The sequence below is a fragment of the Rutilus rutilus genome, assembly GCF_951802725.1.
Source record: "Rutilus rutilus genome assembly, chromosome: 4".
Lineage (NCBI taxonomy): Eukaryota > Metazoa > Chordata > Actinopteri > Cypriniformes > Leuciscidae > Rutilus > Rutilus rutilus.
The window spans coordinates 9,702,245-9,721,711 of record NC_140212.1 but is presented as its reverse complement, the minus strand read 5'-3'; the positions used below and the strand labels follow the sequence as shown (position 1 = coordinate 9,721,711).

The window sequence follows — 19,467 nt, the reverse complement described above, 5'->3', positions numbered from 1 at the left end:
ACAAAAAAAAAAAAAGAGGTTTGACAAGAGAGTCGACAAAGTCCGGGTACAAGTCAAAGATTTTATACTCTGTTCACTTTGGTTTGAGGCTCTTAATTTTGAACTCTCAAATTGCACCAGATGCATTTAACTTAATGTACAAAAACTTCTTTCCGGAAGGGATGGGGCATGACCAAGTCTCACAGAATCCTGTAGGAAACACTGCATATATACATAAATTTTGTAACCATCATGGATGAAAGATAAATAAGAACACAGTATGAATGAAGAAGGGGGCATGAAGTGATCGCAGTAAATGATAGTGATTCCAGCGTAAAACAGCTGGTGTTCATGTGTATACACCTACACACTCAGACGTCACAGGCATCTACAGGCTTGTCTTGTAACCACACCATTGTTATAGTGGATGAATTCTGATACCTTTACAGATACAATTTCCTGCTCCACTGATGTGAAATTGGAAGCTTTCAGTCACCTAGGCTGCAGTGCCATCGAATTATCCACCAGGGGGCAGCACTATGATCCACTGCACACCTTTCCGCTTGCTGCCTATTCATCTGAGGTTTATCAGATTTCACCGTCAGGCAAGCTCACACACGGCCCACATAAAATGAGTCACTCTTGTGTGATGGTGTTTAGCACTAAAGTAGGAGTGCTGTGTTTGTGCTTCACACCCAGATGTCGAGGTGTTAGCCCGCAGGGGATGCAGGCCGAGCCGCGCTTTCATGCAATATGGCTGCCACACCTCTCATCAAAACACACTGAGAACAGTATGAAAGTGTCTCCCCATGGGATGAGTAACGAAGGAACCCTGTTATTGACTTCATTCATACTGATATTCAACTTTCAACTATACATATGTTCTTTTTTTTTTTTTTGCACAACTGTTATGGTGCAGTACTGATTAGTCATGATTAAACAATTAATTTAATTAATTTATTAAATATTACATTGTTAAAATCATATCTTTGTTTAATCTCTTCACTTTTTGGAGATACACACAGATTTGTTAAGAACATAGTTAGAGTAATGTTTTGAAAATTACAATAAAGTGTTAACTAAATGTAAGCCTCATTAGCAAATAACTGCTTCCGTTTGACTCGTCCACTGAGTGGAAAGTGTCCCGATCCAAACACACTAATGCATGTCCTGTTTCACACTCTTGTATTGACACAGGAGGGTAAGCTTAGTGTCTGCACATCGTTCATCTCCATTTGCTTAACACGCGCACCCCAATGCTTTCACACATTTTAACACCAATCTCTATTAAAACCCACTGACACATCATGCTAGTCCATTTGCGTAGCTAAAGTTATTACCACTGCTGACCGTGTGGGAAGGTAGCAGTAAAAGTTTTGGGTCTGTAGTGAACCATATTCCTTGGTCACACAAATGTGGAGATCAGCGGGTGTGCGGTTTTGCATACGCTGAGAAAAATAGACTGAGAAACGCAGCTTTTGTTAAGCAGGATGGGTTTACGGCGTGGTCTGGGCCGGTTTCTGGTTCGGACCGCTGAAACTTTTTGAGACTCATCAGACCTTCCCACACACCTCCAATACACAGACAGCCACCAGTGTGACCCCCTCAGCCCTGATTGATATTGTAATTGATCATCCCCCCTCCCCTGCTGATGAGTGGGTGATAACGACCCAGGTCTTCATTAGGCAGATCTCAAAGCAAATATGCCTGTACTTTACACCCTTCATGCAACTCAAAGACATACATAAACCAATCCACATTGCATAGTGAAAGCAAGTCTGTTTCTATTAGCAAAAAAAAAAAAAAAAACTTATTTCCATTTCATCTTGAAACTTGTATTGCAAATTGGGGAATCTGTGAGGTTTCAGTTGGTTTATTTGTTTGTTTTGAGGTCCAAAATTACTTTAATACTTAAAAATTTTTACAGTTTAAGTCATAATATTTTAAAGGCAGAATTTTTATTTTTATTTTACAAAAGGTTTTGTAAGCTTTCTTGCTTTATGGACAGTAACATTGACACTACTGAAATGTAGAAACATAGTATCTAGAAGGCAAATTTTAGCTTTGTTGATGTGAGGTAGCAGAGAGTCAGGTTTCTCAGACTTTGTCTGTTCAGAGTCATTTACATATCCCCAACTCCTTCCTCTTGCCATTGGTGAGTTTACAGTGACTCCGCCCTTTTAAAACTCCGTATATAAGCACTCCCTACCTCTCACATCCCTAGAACAAAGTTAGAGATTGTTAGAGCACACACACCAAGAGTGTGTTTAGAAGTTAGAAAGCTCCGCTTAGGCGGACAGTCACGAGTTGGGGGGGGGACGTTGAGGTTTTTAGACCTCTTATGTTACATCACGTTTTTATTTAAGAATCACTTGTGGATTATTGCCCACCCTTGGAAATAACAGAAACCAACCAGTGGATTTTATTGAAAGAAATGGTGGCTTACGATGAACCTTGTGTGGTACCTATCAAACGGACTTTACAGAAGATAGACTATCAGAACCAGATTTACAAAGAACTAGAGGTGAGACCCAAAGACGATTAATCACAAATGCTGTCCTGTTGTTTCTTTTGCTCTTTGTTTTGCTTGATAAAAGCATGTTTGAGTTTCTACACTTTTTTTTATCAGCCAAGTCAGAACCTTGCCCTGTTGTTATCTTGTATGCACACTGGCCTTTAAAGGAGTAAAAACCACAGGTGTGTTTCTCAAGAGTGTGTGTTTGGTGGGGCAGGAGCTGAGTGACTGAGTGCTCTGCAAATCAACGAGGCTAAAGGTCAACTTAAGTAGTCATTGAATTACTGGATTACATTTGAACAGTTGTCATTGTGGTGGCTAAATATGCATATACACTAAGTTTAAAGCCTGTGTGTTTGGTCGTACATCTGAGCAGAAGTTTCACATATTTACTAATGGTTTGAAGGACCCTTCAGGGCTTTTTTTTTTTTTAAAAGGTGTAAGCATGCAAAGATTTAAGAGCATTCTAGATGTCTGAAAGCAGTCACATCCTGTAGCCCAGGTATGCTTGAGCCATGCTCTGAGCATTTAGAAATGTATTCAAGACCCAGAAAGAGGCTTTAAATCTTACTTCTCTTCAGCAGGCTGCTATTCCTATTTGCGGTTTCAACTCTGATTCGGAAGTGGCCACAGAAAGGGTTGAGTTGTCGGGAAGGCTAAAGCAGAAGTAGCAAATTATGAATGAATCAGGAGATTTTTAGGAAGTTGTGGCTCAAAGCTGAGGGACTTTAGTCACAACAATAGTTTATTTGGTTCCCTCCAATAAGTCACATTCATTACCTATGCCAGGTAATCAAACAATACATTTTATTTGTATGGCTTGCCAGTAAGGATTTAAATAATCTAATCCGTCCATCAGAGGGATTTTGAAGAAAGAACAGAAACAATACCATAGACTTCCATTGTTTTTATGTACAGCTAATTATAATGATTTAAGACTCCTTAAAACCATACTCTTAAAAAGGAAACCTTGAATTGTTTTATTTAATTTTTTTTACCTTTGAGGTAAATCATCCCCAAAGGGAGATTTGATCACATTTAGCTTCTAGTGACAATTATGTCTCCAAAGTTTAGCTACGCAAACAAAATGTTACACAGCAGTGGTCTAAACTTTAGTTCCTGTGGGGGAGGCTTCCTCCTGCTATGTTCTCCCATTCCAACTCTCCAGGGGGGTCCCTAAAAAGTCAACACAACCTGAAATAGCCACACTATCAGTCTATCTGTCTGTCTACATGTTGCTCTTTCCACACGATGATGTATAATTTCAAGAAAATAGAGAACAAAAGTGTTTGTTATTGCAGGGATTCCCTAAACAGCAGGAAGAGCACAATGGGCAGCAGCAACGCTCTGATTATTTGCGTAGAGCCACTAATCGCTCACACAGGTACTGCTGTGGTCTTTTGAATTAAGTGTTTAGTTAGAACGCAGAGGAAACAGTCTGTCTCCCCAACATCTTGTGTTTTTGGCCACCGTTGGAGAAGGTTCAGATGTGGTCTTCATGTTTATTTGCATGATATGTTACAGCGGAAGAAGGACAGGCGGGCAGAACTGTGCGGCCAAGTTCAGTTGGGCTTGGGCCACAGTTGCAGTTCCCACTAAAGTGAAGTTGTAGATCTGCTCGGCAGCTGTCTCCGCCGTTCAGCGGAATGGTGTGGTTTCACTTTGCCAAGATGAGAACAACACATCCCTTTTAATATACTTTCAGCAGCTGGAAAACCATCCAGCACTGGAAAATCTATTGAAATGTGCATTTTAAAAAGTGCCAAGCACATAGTGCTTTTTGTCCCTGCCGCTGGAAAGACACAAACACTTTTTGACGACAAAGCTCACATTGTTCCAGGAACGGTAGAAGTTTTTTTCAGTCAGATCTCTCGAGTGAGTGTAGGATCAACGTCTCAGATCTGTTTTGCTTTGATCCCCCCTCCTCTCAGGTCTGTTGAGGTTGGCTGGAGGCCCAGTCATTATGGATGTAGGGTTTGAGAGTGCTCACCTCCCCCTCATCCAGGGGGTTCAGGTGCGCCTGTATCTCTCACGCGAGGGCTACAGAGCCTGCCTCAACACGAAACCATAAACAGCTCTTAATGGAAGAAAGGAAAGAGAAGAGGGGGTAGAGTGCTGCCTGTTTACAAGGCCTGGGTCAAATCTGTAACTTACCATGGTGGTCCCTCTGACCCAAATAAATACACAACCAATGTTGTCAAACTCCCCCTTGAAAGAGCAAATGTATCTATTAAGTGCTCTGATTTGGAGACCTGTTTGCTATAGTTAGGCCATGATGTCGAATATGTGTGTGGGTCATCAGCGTGGGACAGCTGACTGGAGTCTCCTACATTCCAGTCATGCCTCTTGAACCCTGGGTGTCCAGGGCTGCAGTCAGAGAGGGTTTTGTTCGTGTTTGTATGCGTGTATATATTGAGAGAGAGAGAGAGAGAGAGAGAGAATTTTTTTTGCTGAGAGGGTTAATCTCACTTGATGGGCATAACAGCTGCTAACTCAAGAGGTTGGAGCTTCCGCCTAGCTGTCTGTCGCCCAGGAAACACCAATCAACCTGACCTGCAGATGACCCCTTCATAACCGCACCAGTGAGGAGTTTATCCTGTGAATTATACGATAGCCTCTATTTAAGTGAGGCGGCAACTTGTGGTCTCAACTTTAGCCTTCTTGTATTGGCAGTTGTGCATTTAATGAAGCAGTTAGGAATCTGTTGTGGTCCGTAGGGGGTGATTAAGTTTTAACGTTTATTTTCATCCATGTGTCTCATAGGAACCCTGTACCAAGCGTGTGAGGCCTCTTGGCCGAGTGACCTCGCTGGCGAACCTCATCTCTCCCGCGAAGAATGGGGCCGTCCGACGCTTCGGCCAGACCCTCCAGGCCTCGTTCCGGGGTGATGGGCGGTCTCCGGGCGTGCCCCAGCAGAAGCCTTGCAGCAAAGCCGCAGCTCCCACACCACCCAAACGCCGCAACAGCACGCTCTGGTCCGAGACTCTGGACGTCCACCAGAAAGGAACCTTTTCCACCAAAGAGATTAAGAGACAAGAGGTGAGTACAGACGGAACTACGGAATCCAGACAGCACTGTAAAACCTAGACTATTAAATCCACTCTTAGTCTCCCTGCCAGACGCTACTGAATCAGGCCAGTGAGACTTATGAAACCCAAAGGGCCTGGGGCTTGGAAAGTGCCCTGTTCCTTTTCTCCCTCTGTTTTTATTCTCCATCGCTCTACCACTCTCATTCTGGCTGTGTTTTTTTTGGCGTGTGTTCTTAACACGCAATGGAATGGAGCGGAGAGAGTCTGGCTGTATTCTGCAGTCTCAGAGTCAGACGTACAGTGCTAACATAGACTGGCTGGTCTGACGCACAAAGCCTCCAACTCTCATTCACAACTAGACTTAGTAATCAGACATTACAGCAAACTGTGAGCCCCTCAAATATTTCCCACCAAAGAGAGAATCTGATTGATGTGTAGGGGCTTGACTAAAAATACCTGAACTATCTTCTTAGTTTTGAATGTGACCATTTTGTTTACTCTCTCTCCAGGCAATTTTTGAGCTGTCTCGGGGAGAACAGGACCTGATTGAAGACCTGAAGTTAGCCCGAAAGGTTTGTACATTTCAATTTTTGGTTGGAACATTTAAAGCAAATAGACCAAATAAGTTCTTGGCTGTGCTTTCAGAGTTAGACATATTGGCTGGCTTCCTTCCTCCATTTATAGCCAAAAATGTCTCTCTTTTTAAAATTAGAGGCTGTAGCTATTATTTACTCTTTTGTTTTGTTTTTTTCATTTTGTGTGTCCAGGCGTACCATGATCCCATGCTGAAACTTTCTATCATGTCTGAGGAGGAGCTGACAGCCATCTTTGGAGACTTGGATGCTTATATTCCTCTTCATGAAGGTAGATATCTTACCCGGACATCTTATTTTACCATAAATGATAGCGACAAGTAGTGCTAACTTATTCTTTACCCAATCAGATCTTCTCGCTCAGTTGGCGAAGGCTACAGGCCGAGATGGCACAGTGGGACAGATCGGCAAGATTGTTGTGAACTGGGTAAGTATCTTTTTGCTGTCTTTATATTACTATGAAATGCACATGAATTGTTGAGCATTGTAAGAGTGTTAAGACTAACTCTCGCTTTCCTCCACAGCTGCCCAGGTTAAATGCGTACAGGGATTATTGCAGTCACCAGTTAGCCGCAAAAGCCTTGCTTGACCAGAAGAAACAAGACCCAAGAGTTCAGGACTTCTTACAGCGCTGCCTTGAGTCACCTTTCAGCAGGAAACTAGACTTGTGGAGCTTCTTGGACATCCCTCGTTCACGATTGGTCAAATACCCCCTTCTTCTGAAAGAGATTTTAAGACACACACCACCAGATCATCCAGACACAGCAAGCCTTGAGCAGGCGGTAAGTACAAACACACATCTAGCAACTGTAGGCTTTCAAATTGAGTCGTTTAAGTGACATTTGGTGTTAATGCTGTCTTTGTTTCTCTTTTCCAGATAAGCATTATTCAGGCTGTGTTGGCTGACATCAACATGAAGAAAGGAGAGTCAGAATGTCAATACTATATCGATAAGCTGGAATATTTGGATGACAGACAGAAAGACCCACTCATAGAGCAGTGCAAAAGCCTGCTTTGCCATGGTGAACTTCGCAACAAAAGTGGCACGGTGAGTTTGTCTTCCACACAAACACACCCATAACAGCCTGAACCACGGGGGGGCAAATCATTTCTGTCTTTCATTTTCTGGAAATATAAACACCAAAGACACCATATTCCAAATAAGGCCATCATAGGGAAGGAATTGGCTCCCTTTATCTCTCAAACACATGACACAATGACAGGGGAATCTTTGAGAGTGCCAGGGGAGAAAACTGTTAATACTTGCAAATCAGTCCAACGTTCAAACAACATGTCAATAACCAGACCTCTCTTTTTCCTTTGCCTTCTTTTTTTCCTCCATTCTTCTCCTTAGAAGTTGCACGTTTTTCTGTTCACGGAGGTTCTGGTCTTGACCCGGCCTGTGACACGGAATGACCGGCATTGTTTCCAAGTGTACCGCCAGCCAATCCCGGTGCAGGATCTCGTATTGGAAGACCTGCAGGACGGAGACGTTCGCATGGGCGGCTCATTCCGAGGGGCCTTTAGTAATGCAGATAAAGGTAAGGTTAATGCCTCTCAGTGTCAGGCTGATCACATCATTTCCTTTATTATTCCATTACTTTTGCTTATTTGAGTCTTTTCTCCCCCGCCCCCGTAGCCAAGAACATCTTCCGGGTGCGCTTCCAGGACTCATCTCAGGGTCAGTCCCACACACTGCAGGTCAATGACATCTTCCACAAGCAACAGTGGCTCAACTGCCTCCGCAGTGCCATGTCAACCCAGAAAGATTCACCGCTCCCTGAGAATGAATCCATGTCCACCCCAGCCAGTACCGACATTTGTGCCAAACGGCGCTCGTCTACAGTCTCCGCCATCACCCATATGGAAGAGATGGATGAGAACTGTCCGCAGGCCGCAGTTTCCGCCCCTTCCTCCCCCAGCTCCGAGGAGCCCCCCAGCCCCACTCCCTCTGCAACCTCCACCCTCTCCTCGTCCTCTTCATCATCTTCGATTTCCGGCCCCTTCCTGCCTCGCAAATCTAAAAAGGACAAGCGTTCACTCTGCTCGCTGGGAAAGAGGAAGGAGACCATGGTGTAAAGACTTAGATGGAGTGGCACCATGCGGAGGACTTGTATTTATGTGTGTGTGTAAAGACTGTTTCTACAGCAGTGTTTTTGTGTTACTGTCCACAATGGCAGCTATTATTACCAAATCCCTCCCCCAAAAACCCTCCTAGGTCCACGTGGGCCACACCAGTACCAGAAAGACAGTATTTGTGAGGTGATTGTGTGAATCTCAAGGGATTGAAGATTGAAGACATCCCTCACACTTTAAATAACCATGTTGATTTGTGTGAAAGCGCAAGATCACGCATCTAGTCTTGTTTACTGTTAGTGTGGTCATTTTTTGTTGTTTATTTTATTAATATTGATTTTTTTTTTTTTGTAATTAAAGTTATACTTTTTTAAACTTCAATAAGATATTTACTGTAGCTCTTTTTTGTTTTTATTAAAAGCACTGTGTTTAGCTTTTAGAAGGGAAGAATACCCACTGAGAAAAGAGATGAAAGTAATGAATACTTTGTAAAAGTCTGATTCATAGCTCTACTGGAAGGCAAGTCTTACAAGTACATTCCCATTAAACGGACATTTTATCAGTTCCATTTTATATTTAAATCAGATGATATAATTTATCAAGAAAAAATTGCTATGCTCGCTATCAATATGATTTTAGTTTCCAATTGGAAAATTTGATATTTTGTAAATGCAAAAATCAAACCTGAGCCATATTTTTATCCACCCCCCAAAATGATGGATGAATATTACAATGTAGCATCTTGCATGGAGCTTTACTTGTTGAGTCCTGCCTGTATTATCATGAGGGCCCAGTGCATGTACATGCTTGTCAAAGCAGAAAGTTGACGTAGAACTGAGTCGCGTAGAATAGAACTTGAATGTTGAATGAGGGCTTGAGAAATGTTGATATGATATTTAGAAGGAAACTTTGGAATAGAGTTGGATACGACTAGATGGACTTGATGATTGGCGCTACTCTATATTAGCAACCATCCATGGACCATGGGTTTGCTGTCATTTTTATTTTGTAGTGTCTTCATGAAGTAGACGGTTTAATACACTGGTAAAAAACCAAGATGTTGTTTTGAGAAGGAAAGATGAAAAGTATGTTTAAGAGAATGAACTGTTAAAGAAGGTTAAAGAATGTTATGAAAATGTAAATGTCTATAAAAGTTTGTAACCGAGAAGAACGGATGTACAGTATTGAGAGGGACTGTGGTGGCCTGTATGTACAGTATGTGGTGTAAAAATCAACTTTTAAGAACAATAAAGGTCTGTGTAAGATTTGCAACTGACAAGAGTTTCTTCTCTTCCTTCTGATGCGAACTGTTCTACACTGGAAAACTTTGATGGATTTATGCTTTGTAAAGGCATTTCGGCAACACATGCCGATGTGATTATAAATAAATAGCCTAAATAATATAAGATAGATATCATGAAATTGTTTCCATGAATTCCAGGTTGACAGGCACTCAATAAGCATAGACTCAAATTCACCCACACGCAGGTTAATTAGTTGAACAACTACTGTGTTTTTCTCCGTTGATAATGAATCACTCAAAAGGATTTTAAACAAACCCCCCCAATGTGGGCGACATGCCTAAATCATCTTCCATTTTTAGCGTTTGGATGATTTTCATACACTGAATCTGTCTCTTATCCAGCTCCACTGCTCTAAACCCCCTCTCCATTTCATTTAGAACTTGGCAGCTGTATAAAGTAAGTCTGTATTAAACAAATACCTTAATTTATCTCCGCAAACCCCCTTCACTGATGGTATTTGCCTCTGATAATCTCTTTAGTGGGAGGCCCAAAACAAATGGGCTGTCAGGAGTCACTTAGCACGTCCGTTTTGTAGTCTGAATTCGAAATAACACGATCGCTTTGTTTGTCTGACGGTCAGTCAGAGAGCTTGTGTGTGAACACTGACGATGGGTCCCAAGAATGCGATAGGTTGTTTAAAGCTAATCTCAGCCAATGAGTTCACAGCATGGATTGATTTTACCTGCATTAAGTCATTTGGCTCTTAGATGCTCAAAATGGCCTTGTGCTTGGCAAGGCCACTTTTAAGAGGTTCAGGTTTTATGGAGAAATTGCCTCATGTCTGCCTTTTAGGGATAACGGAATTCTCTTAAATGTTCGGTTGTTTTGCCCGGGGAGGCTGCCTGCTGTTGCGGATTTACTTTAATAAACGCTAATAATGTAGACACACAACCTTTCCGGGGTCAGCGAATGGTCGCACGCATTTACGAGCAGTTTGGGTTATCATAAAGTGGGTTTGTATTGTGAAGCAACACTCCCGTACATTGTTCCTCACTGTACGAGAGGAAACAGCATTTATTGAGTCTACTGGGAGGAACTCGAACAAACAGATGATGATGGTTAGTTTACAACTGCGAACAGATGCATTCACAGGGGGTTTGGGAGACCTTTGGGAATGACCTTTTCATAAAACCATCCCCGATTTAACAACATTTCGATCTAATTTTGTGAAAACAGCCCAACATTATGGAAACGAAGGTCTTGAAACACACTGTCAAAACAGCCACTTAAACAGTTGCTGAATAAGCACCTACCCGTGTCTAAACAAGTATGAGGAGACTCTTGAGTAAATCATAATGGTTACATAAGCGAATGTGTCTTCACTGTGTCTCAGATGATTGGGGTTATGTAACGTTTGACAAAGATTAACGGAGACCAAATCTTGCAATAAGAAGCTAATAGGTCAACACCCTCATGTTATATGATGGAGCGGCACAAACCTTGGCCGTAATAGATCTTAAGTTTGGATTATGTCTTCATGCATTCAAGAAATCAGATATTGGTTGTGATATCATGGAGGTGACTGATATTTGATCATGAGTTAGTATATACAGAGTATCACTATTTTTAACCTAAAGGCACAGCAGAACAAAAAAAGCTGATGAATCCATTAAAGCTCAGATGTGGTCTTTTTTGTTGTCTTCCATACATAGTTTTTGTCTGAAAAAGGCATCAAGTCTTCCAAATTCAATGTTTGCATCATATTGTGCCAAATAAGATGCCTTCTAGTCAGTTTCTAAACAACCACCAACTTATGCACTGGATTGTTGGATTCAAAAGGAATAAAATGGTGTCTGGAATTAATAATAAAATAATAAAGGAATTAATTTCTAAAAAATCCAAAGTATTATTCAATTTCTATCAAAAATAATCTGTGTAGATATTAAATATTTGCTTTGTTGCATCTAAAGCTCACCTGAAATTGTTCTAGATCAGTAGCTACTATGTTATGGTGATTTGGAAGCCTGTCTAAACCAGTTTCTTCTGGCGGTACGGTCATAAACAAACACTGCATATTAGATCATTGACTGACTAGCCAGCTGCCTTCAGTTTCAGACACAAGCATAAACAAAAAGGTCCCAATATGTAGGACAAGCAGCACAACAGTGTTTTTTTATTGCTAGTAAGACAAGAGAGCCAAAGACTGACAGACATAAGCTAGCGTGTACGCACTTAGCACTCAGATACCCACTCTGGGACACTTAATTTAAACAGAACATGAGTTCATTCACCCAGAGGTACTACAGAAAAGAATAGCATGATATGCTTAACCGTAACTTCCGAGCTAAAGGGGAACTGGTGTCAAATTCATATTAATGCTATGAATCACTCAGTTCTAGTCAAAGATTGACATCCTATTTATCCCTCCTGTTTCTTTTACATTATATTGTTCACACGCTAGCTCACATTCGGGGACACAACCCTAAACGCAACCAACAAAACATTGAGCAATGGCCCAATGTGAATAGTGCACAGAATTAGCTACACATGTTGGAGCTGTGGTGTTCATGGAGGTGACTCAAGTAATTTAATTTCAATATGGTATCAATCATAAAAATGTTAAAATTTTTAGTTCTGTCATGACAATTGAGCGTTTGGCATGGTAATGGATATGACAATGTGGATATATTTGGTCTTGGTGGAATAGATCTGCTATGCTGCTGCTGCAGAGCAAGTACAAGACTTGCTGCTGACGATACCTACACAACACAACACGCTGCTGCGAGCAAGTAAGTACATTAGCATACATGAATTACCCGTAGCAGATCTATACAGGTGGAGCTGGGGAAGGTGAGGCTTTCTGAAAGTGCGCTGTACTGCTAAGACAAATGCTACCAAGTATTTGAAGGTTGAGCAGCGAGCTCATTGGCTACTGATACAGCAGGAACCAATCAGCTGTGCCCTATAGAGAATCATGTCATTGCAAGAAGCTTGAGCTATAGACCTATTAGCCTGCACCAGAGTTTCATGACAGAAGTTTGTATTTTGTATGTGGACCCTTCAAATAATGTCCCTTTAAGGCAAGTCTCTTGCCAGCCATCTTGGCAAAACCTCTGTGTACAAGACAAGTATACAAGCACAGCCAACTTGAATAAGGAAAAACCAAAAATAGATTTAAATAAAATTATTACATGTTAAATTGTATAATTACACTGTATATATTTATAATATAATTTATGGTTTATATACAAGTTAATGTTAAATAAATGTTATGTTAAATATATATATATATATATAGTAATGTTGTAGATAAATAATGTTGGTTGTAAGATTGACAATCATACAACCCAAGACTGAGAGATTGGTCAAAAGGTTTGATTGCTGAACAGAACAAAATTTCTACCATTTGATTTATGGTTTCCCCAATTTCACTTATTGCATAAATTGTGATTTGTTTACAGGCCATGGTGCCATAAAAAGTTATACAGTTTGTGAAATTTTCAGCTTATGCAAGAGGATCTATTCCTGACAGGAGTTACGGCCAACTATGAGTCAGTTCTGTCAGTGAGGTGGAATCCCCCATTTTTCATTTTTCTCTCTTCATGAGTGATTGCAACATATGCTATCAGGATATATTGGTTTCCTTTCTGTGCTAAAGCTTTGTATAAAATTACATTTAGCAGACAGTTTATACAGTTTTATACTTTTATATACACACACAAGATATATTTATTATATTTATCTTTAACTTCTCTTCCCAAATTTCAGTTTAACTCTTAGCATTCCTCTATTTTGCTCTTGTGTTGTAGAAACTACATTTCAATAGCTGCAATTGCCACTGCTTACTGTTTTGTTGTAAGTTGTCATAAAATCTCAGGACCACACCTACTCTCAACTTGAGACAATTACATAACAATGAACAGCATAGTTCAGAGTTACAGTAAATGTGCGCATATTTTACCAATACACCAACTTAGCATAATGACTGAAGCAGTCGAAGAAAAATGTAAAAATGTATGAAGTACATTTTGAAGTGATATTTTGAAACCATTTTGTTAAATTTAAAAACATAATATTTGCCATTTAAAGTTTAATTGACATCATAATTTGCATATTAGTTTGCATATTCTGTCATTTTTCTCATTTATTTACATACTGAATGATGAGTACATTCTTTCTTGAAGAATTACACTGGAAAGATGACAACGGCAAAGTTTAGGCAAAGCCTAAAAAAAAACTTCTGCTGCTTTTCAAGTGGAAACGCAATCTAGTTTCATTAGAGGACTGCTTGCCCAGTTGAAGCCCACTGACAGATATGGAAACGAGAATTTTAAAATGGAAAGGTTAATATTATTATAATGATTGGCTTTCTAGAGTACTAGAAGAAAAAAGCTTGAGGTTTCATAGAGATTATGCTGCCTCCCTACTTTTAACCACTCTTTCAGGATCATTGACACTCACAACATAAGACTCAATGACCATTAGAGGATCACTTAAAGCCAGTATTATCTATTATTCTCTCTGCTCAAATACATGCCGTGTTAGATAACACTAATTGAAACATGTAACAATTTTAGCCTTTTGTTTTCCTTTATAGGTAAAATCAGCAAAAATTTGTGTGTAAATTTAGTAGCATGACATCATATGTAGCTACATTATGAGGAAGGATTTTGATTTTGTAATAGATCTTTCCTCACACCATTTTGCACAAAACACAATGTTCTGTGGCTTCAGTCAAGTTGAATTATGTTTTTATTAAAAAAGCAACCAGAGTCTGCAGTACTTTAATTTCCTTCCTGAATACCTGATGGCTTAGAAAATGTTAAAGATGCAGCTTTAGTTTTAGGCTATAAACCTTTGGCCTACGTTGTGTTTTCATCCATCAGTTATACAGTCACGAGAATAAGTCCTTCTATGTCCGTACACAAACATTCAGCGTTCCATCTGGAATAACAAAACATGCACGTAGCCCACGTCTTACACACCATCTCCCCCTGAATGTTACCTTTGCCTTATGAAACACAATGTATGGATTTTGACTGCATCTTCTTGCGAATCCTTGTGTAGAGCCTTATCTTTTGACAAGCTTGCGTAGAATAACAAACACAAACACACTTATTGGACCGATTGGTCTTCACCACTACCTGTTCCCCAGAGACTTGTGGGTATAGGTTAACATTAAGTTTTGCAATTCTCCACAACTTTAAATTCAATGGACCTCAAATGAATTCTTGATTCTAGAGAGAACAATGCTTTAAGCTTCTTGTCATCGGATTGAATCATGATTCACTCACTCAATGAATTGGTCTGTGATCTGAACTACAAGTCATTACTTTCAATCATGTTCAAGTCAAAATGAACCAAGATCTTTGTATTACAGACTAAAATAGTTCTCGTTTCATGTGACGACAACCTTCAGAAAATCTTGTTTTCAAATATTGTTACATGTATACATCTCAAATAATACAAAATCACATTACATGCATATCATTTTGAATATTTTAAAGACTTGTTTGTATTTATAATTCAAAACATGAAATGCTGCATAAACAATAATATGTTTTGAACCTTTTCAAAATATTTCAGATATATTTTTGCACAAATATGTTCATTTTAAATCACACCATTTCATGATGCATTAATTTCATCGTATGATGAAATGTGTCTTGGAGTGTACAAAAATCCATGCCTTTTTCCTTTCATATTTCAGTTCATTTTATATAAATAGTCTTATGATTCAATTACTGTAATTCTACGTTATATTCCCAGATACACAAAAAAGGGGGGTTGGACAACAGAAAACCTTCTCATATGTGAATATTTTTTATCTTGTGTAGAAAGAGTTTGATGTGAATAGTTTGTGTCAGTTTCACGATTGTGTAAGTGCACAGACAGGGCTGACAGCATCACCTCATAAACAACAGACGATCTGCTCCTCTTAAATGCTCTTCTGGCACACAACATCCACCACAAAACAGACCAAAGCTTTTAGGCAGCAAAATTCTACTGAAACTATGATCATTGCCAGACCACCCATCCTACGACCATAGTATCCCTCAACCACTATAATCTAAAAAATACAGTCATTAATTATGCAATTTCTTAAGAAGAAAGAAAATAAGAGCCAAATTTAGAGACGAGATGTTGCGATTGAGGTTGTAATTGTGTGTGGAGAGGAGGGGTGGAGTCGGACAGTGAGATGTCTGTTGATTGAACCAGATCCAAATCAAACACACAGCACTGGGGGGTCTGTTTCCCCTGTAAGAGAATCATTCTCTCTTCCTGTTGAAACAGATTTAGAGCTTTAGACAGCGATGAAGACCTTGCACTATTGTTCTCCTGTGACCTCAGCATCCATGACTCCAATCTGTCTGTTCTGAGGGCCCCCGAGGGCCTTTAAAATACAGGAAAATTAAGAGAATCTAGCAGTTTTACAGTCCTGTCCTTTTCCAACGTGGACCGACAGCAACCTCAAAAGGAATCTCTCTCTCTCCCTCTCATGGTTCTCAAGGATCTGAAGGTGTGTTACACAAGTGGTCCTAAGCTTCTTCCAGGCCAACACGCTCAATCTGTCTAATGGAAAACATCAAAGGAGGAAGAAGCAGTCCAGAAGCTCAAATTATGTGTTCCTGACGTGACTGTAATACAAACACAGACAAGACTGAACAGATCTCAGCCATGTCAACAGGTACTCAATCTCTCTCTGAATCGGTTTGGCTTTAGTGGCTGTATATTAGCATCTATACAGCATCTTCCCATTCCGAAACAATCTCTATAGTCTTTCACCTGATATTAAACATATCATATTTATTTAAATCCTAAACCAAACACCCAACCAACTCGACAGAGCAGCTCTCAACCAATAGCGGGAGTTTAGGTTGGTGGGACTATCTGTTTGTCTCACCAATGGGAGTGAAATCAGTTTATTTTGTTATACTTTTGTTCACTTTAAGTGAAAATCTAAGAGAAAAATCTCTTCTTGGAAAGTTTCTGGAAACATAAATCATATACATATATACGCAACAGCAGACCTAAAGCTAAACACATTCTCAAAATTAATCCAGGATGGTAATCCTTTCTTTTATTTTGATGAAAGCAGGGCCGTAAAGCAGGGATCTCAAACTCCTGGAGGCCACTAAAGCCAAGTGGTGTCTTCATCAGGGGTCAGTTGACCAGTCACAACAAACACAACTGTTTTTACAACCACAATTTTTAACAGAGATTCACACAAGTTATATTTATTCATACATGATCGGACCTTTTCCCAATTTTCAGCCTCGTCTTTTCATTCCTCATTCCTTGCAAGCTGCTCTGCATTAAGTGAATTAATGACACTGTGTTCCTTGAGAACGCTAATTTACTCCTTGTGGAACAATAAATACAAAGCTGTTTCACAAAACCGGTCCTTGTTCCCTATATAATTCACTATGTAGCATCCATTCACTGTAGGGAGTAATCATTCGTGCAGTTTTACTGCCAGTTATATTATTTCCAAGAATTAAGGTCTAATGTGTGATAAGATTATGCCAACTGAATTGTTATCAGGGACTGTCCAGAGTATTGTGAATCCAGCATACTTCCTTTGAGAGCAAGAGGTTATGCTGAGCTGTCACTGTGGTGTGGACTCTCTCTTTGCTTGTGTTTGTGTGAAAGTGAGTGTTGTCTCTGTGAGGCTGCGGTCAGTGAGCTGAACTGCAGTCATCTGCTAGGCTCTGAAATGTTGTTTCGGCCTACAGCAGTGATTCCCAGAAAACCTCCCATCATGCATTGCTGGGAAGGCAGATAAGACTCATAGTTCTCCTGTCCATGAATTAGTGACATTAGCAGAACTGCAAGACCGATCAAAGAACAAAAGGCGCTCAAAGCAAACCAATCGAGACAAAACAAGAGTTATCAAGCAGGACAAACATTGGAGGTCTGAGAGGGGCAAAAAGAGGACAAATCATTCAATTAAACAGTCGATAAAAATAAATAAATATATTGACGAAGAAAGAGGTGAGCTCAAAAGACCCGTCAAGAAGCCTAGGTCATAATTCACAACAAAATAAAAATAGATACATTTTGCATCCCAATTAAATGCAATAATTTTTTGTAGTAGCCTATTTCTACTTATTAAAAACATTTCAGTGAAAAATGCAATATTCCATTTAAATACTTACACATCACGGTAGTATTTACTGTACTGCATTTAATTTATAATTACATATATTAAAAACATTACAGATTTTAGTTATATTTTAAATACAAGATGACAATAGAAAAAACAACAAAATGCAAAAATGGTTATAAGAATGACTTTGACAATAGGCCTATAGTAATTTTGAGTGAAATTGAGTGTCATGAAAATGTATTCATTTATTACCAACCAACTACACTGATTGTCTGTCTAAATCTTTTTTATTTTGGGATATAATGACTGACAAGTTTTTTATATTCACCTTAATATTAAAAGATCAGTCATGTACAGTATGTATAAAGATGTTGACTTCCCATAACTGAATTGATGGTCTAAAATAAGCAGTATGAGGCATGCGATCAGTGAGTGTGGCGTGCATGACACCGTTTTGCACACTAGTGCTGAAATGCAGGGTTTGCGTGTGAAAGGTTCCCCTCACTGGAGCACTGCCATGGCTCGGAGCACAATTCAGCCTTACTCACCTGTTGAGTCAGCCAGTCACACACAATCTCCAATTTCACCTCACACAGACACCAGACAAAAAGACAAACAAAGAAAGTTAAACAGAAAAAGACAAAGAGAGAGTGTGCGAATGACAGCTGAGAGCTCAGAGGAAAAAGTGACAAGACCGAGAGGACCAAAATATGGATATAGTTAGCGGATTAAAATCACAGCAGAACCCCTCAACGTGGTTGTGTAACACCTTCAGCGGTTCTCCAGCCCCTACATGTGCCCGGACGCGCAAACAGTTTGCTTAAACACTTCAGCATCTGTCTGCACAGTAGCACATTGCAAAGCGTAAACTACAACTGTTATCTGACTGCTCCTCAGAGCTCCTACAAAAACAATGTCCTCGCAGTTCTCCAGCTTTACAATAACACGACAGAGACCTTCTCAACAGCCTTCAGATGTAAACGCAGCAGCCAAAACAGTCTGCAAGGCCACCATGTTGTTCCATCTGTACCGTTCTGGAGGAAAAACATGTTTGTGGAGACCTTTACCATGTCAATGTTTTTCAGGCTTTTGAAATGTCACCTGAAGATAATTTTATGTTCATTTTAAGCCATATTCTTAAGGGATAGTTCACCACAGAAGGACACCCTCACTAATTTAAGGTGAACTGTCTCTTTAACTGAAAATGGAGTGCAAGTCTGTATATAACAATGACTTAAGAGGAATGTCCATTTCTATTTTGGGCCAAGCGATAAAATTAAAGATTTTGTTTTTAGTTACACTGAAATATAGCCATTACATTTGATTACACTATAACAGTCACATATTTGCTCCTGGTTTCCCTCCAACAGGGTAAACACACACAGCTTTGACAACTTATGCAAGTTAGAAACAGCTACTGCCTGTTAACTGCTATTCTGTTTCTAGTATAGTTATCTAGTACACTGTAAAATGCGATAAGTTGACTTAACTTAAAAGTGAGGAAACCCGTTGTAATTTCACTGCGTAATTGAAAAAATTAAGTTATGTGAACTTAATTCCACATAACTTTTTTTTCAATTAAGCATCAAGTTTATTTACTTTATAAAAAGTGATAGGTGATAAAATTATAGTGTATATAACTGAGGTGGTCTCCATCCATTTTATGACCAATAACCACATGCAAGACACAAACGGTTATCGTTAAATGTGTAAAATATCCAGATATGCAGCAGGCGACAAAGCGGTTCTGTCACAACCTTAATTTGCATGGAAGGCTTACTCGCCAAATATTCCCTTTTGGAAGGTTTCAGTTTATGAGTTAAAAAGGTTGTTGGGTTAACATTACTTGAAGAGTCTGTTAAAAGGCTGTGATAAAAAAAAAAAAGCAAGTTGTTGAGATGCTATGTTAGGGTTACAATGG

General features: G+C 39.7%; 1 protein-coding gene across 2 annotated transcripts in view; it reads left to right on the top strand.

The window, feature by feature from the left end:
• The window catches only part of net1 (neuroepithelial cell transforming 1), a 34,516-nt gene extending 25,049 nt beyond the window's left edge, over window positions 1-9,467 (top strand). Inside the window, exons 1-9 of one of the 2 annotated variants that reach the window (XM_084407169.1) lie at window positions 2,202-2,503; window positions 5,258-5,533; window positions 6,033-6,095; window positions 6,291-6,387; window positions 6,467-6,543; window positions 6,641-6,898; window positions 6,994-7,164; window positions 7,471-7,657; window positions 7,756-9,467. In XM_084407169.1, the coding sequence (XP_084263295.1) occupies window positions 2,414-2,503; window positions 5,258-5,533; window positions 6,033-6,095; window positions 6,291-6,387; window positions 6,467-6,543; window positions 6,641-6,898; window positions 6,994-7,164; window positions 7,471-7,657; window positions 7,756-8,195 (1,659 nt within the window). In that variant the 5' untranslated portion in view covers window positions 2,202-2,413 and the 3' untranslated portion in view covers window positions 8,196-9,467. Of the gene's footprint in view, window positions 1-2,201; window positions 2,504-5,257; window positions 5,534-6,032; window positions 6,096-6,290; window positions 6,388-6,466; window positions 6,544-6,640; window positions 6,899-6,993; window positions 7,165-7,470; window positions 7,658-7,755 lie in introns of those variants that run through there. The other variant, XM_084407168.1, reaches the window with a different exon arrangement.
• The last annotated feature ends 10,000 nt before the right edge of the window (window positions 9,468-19,467 follow it).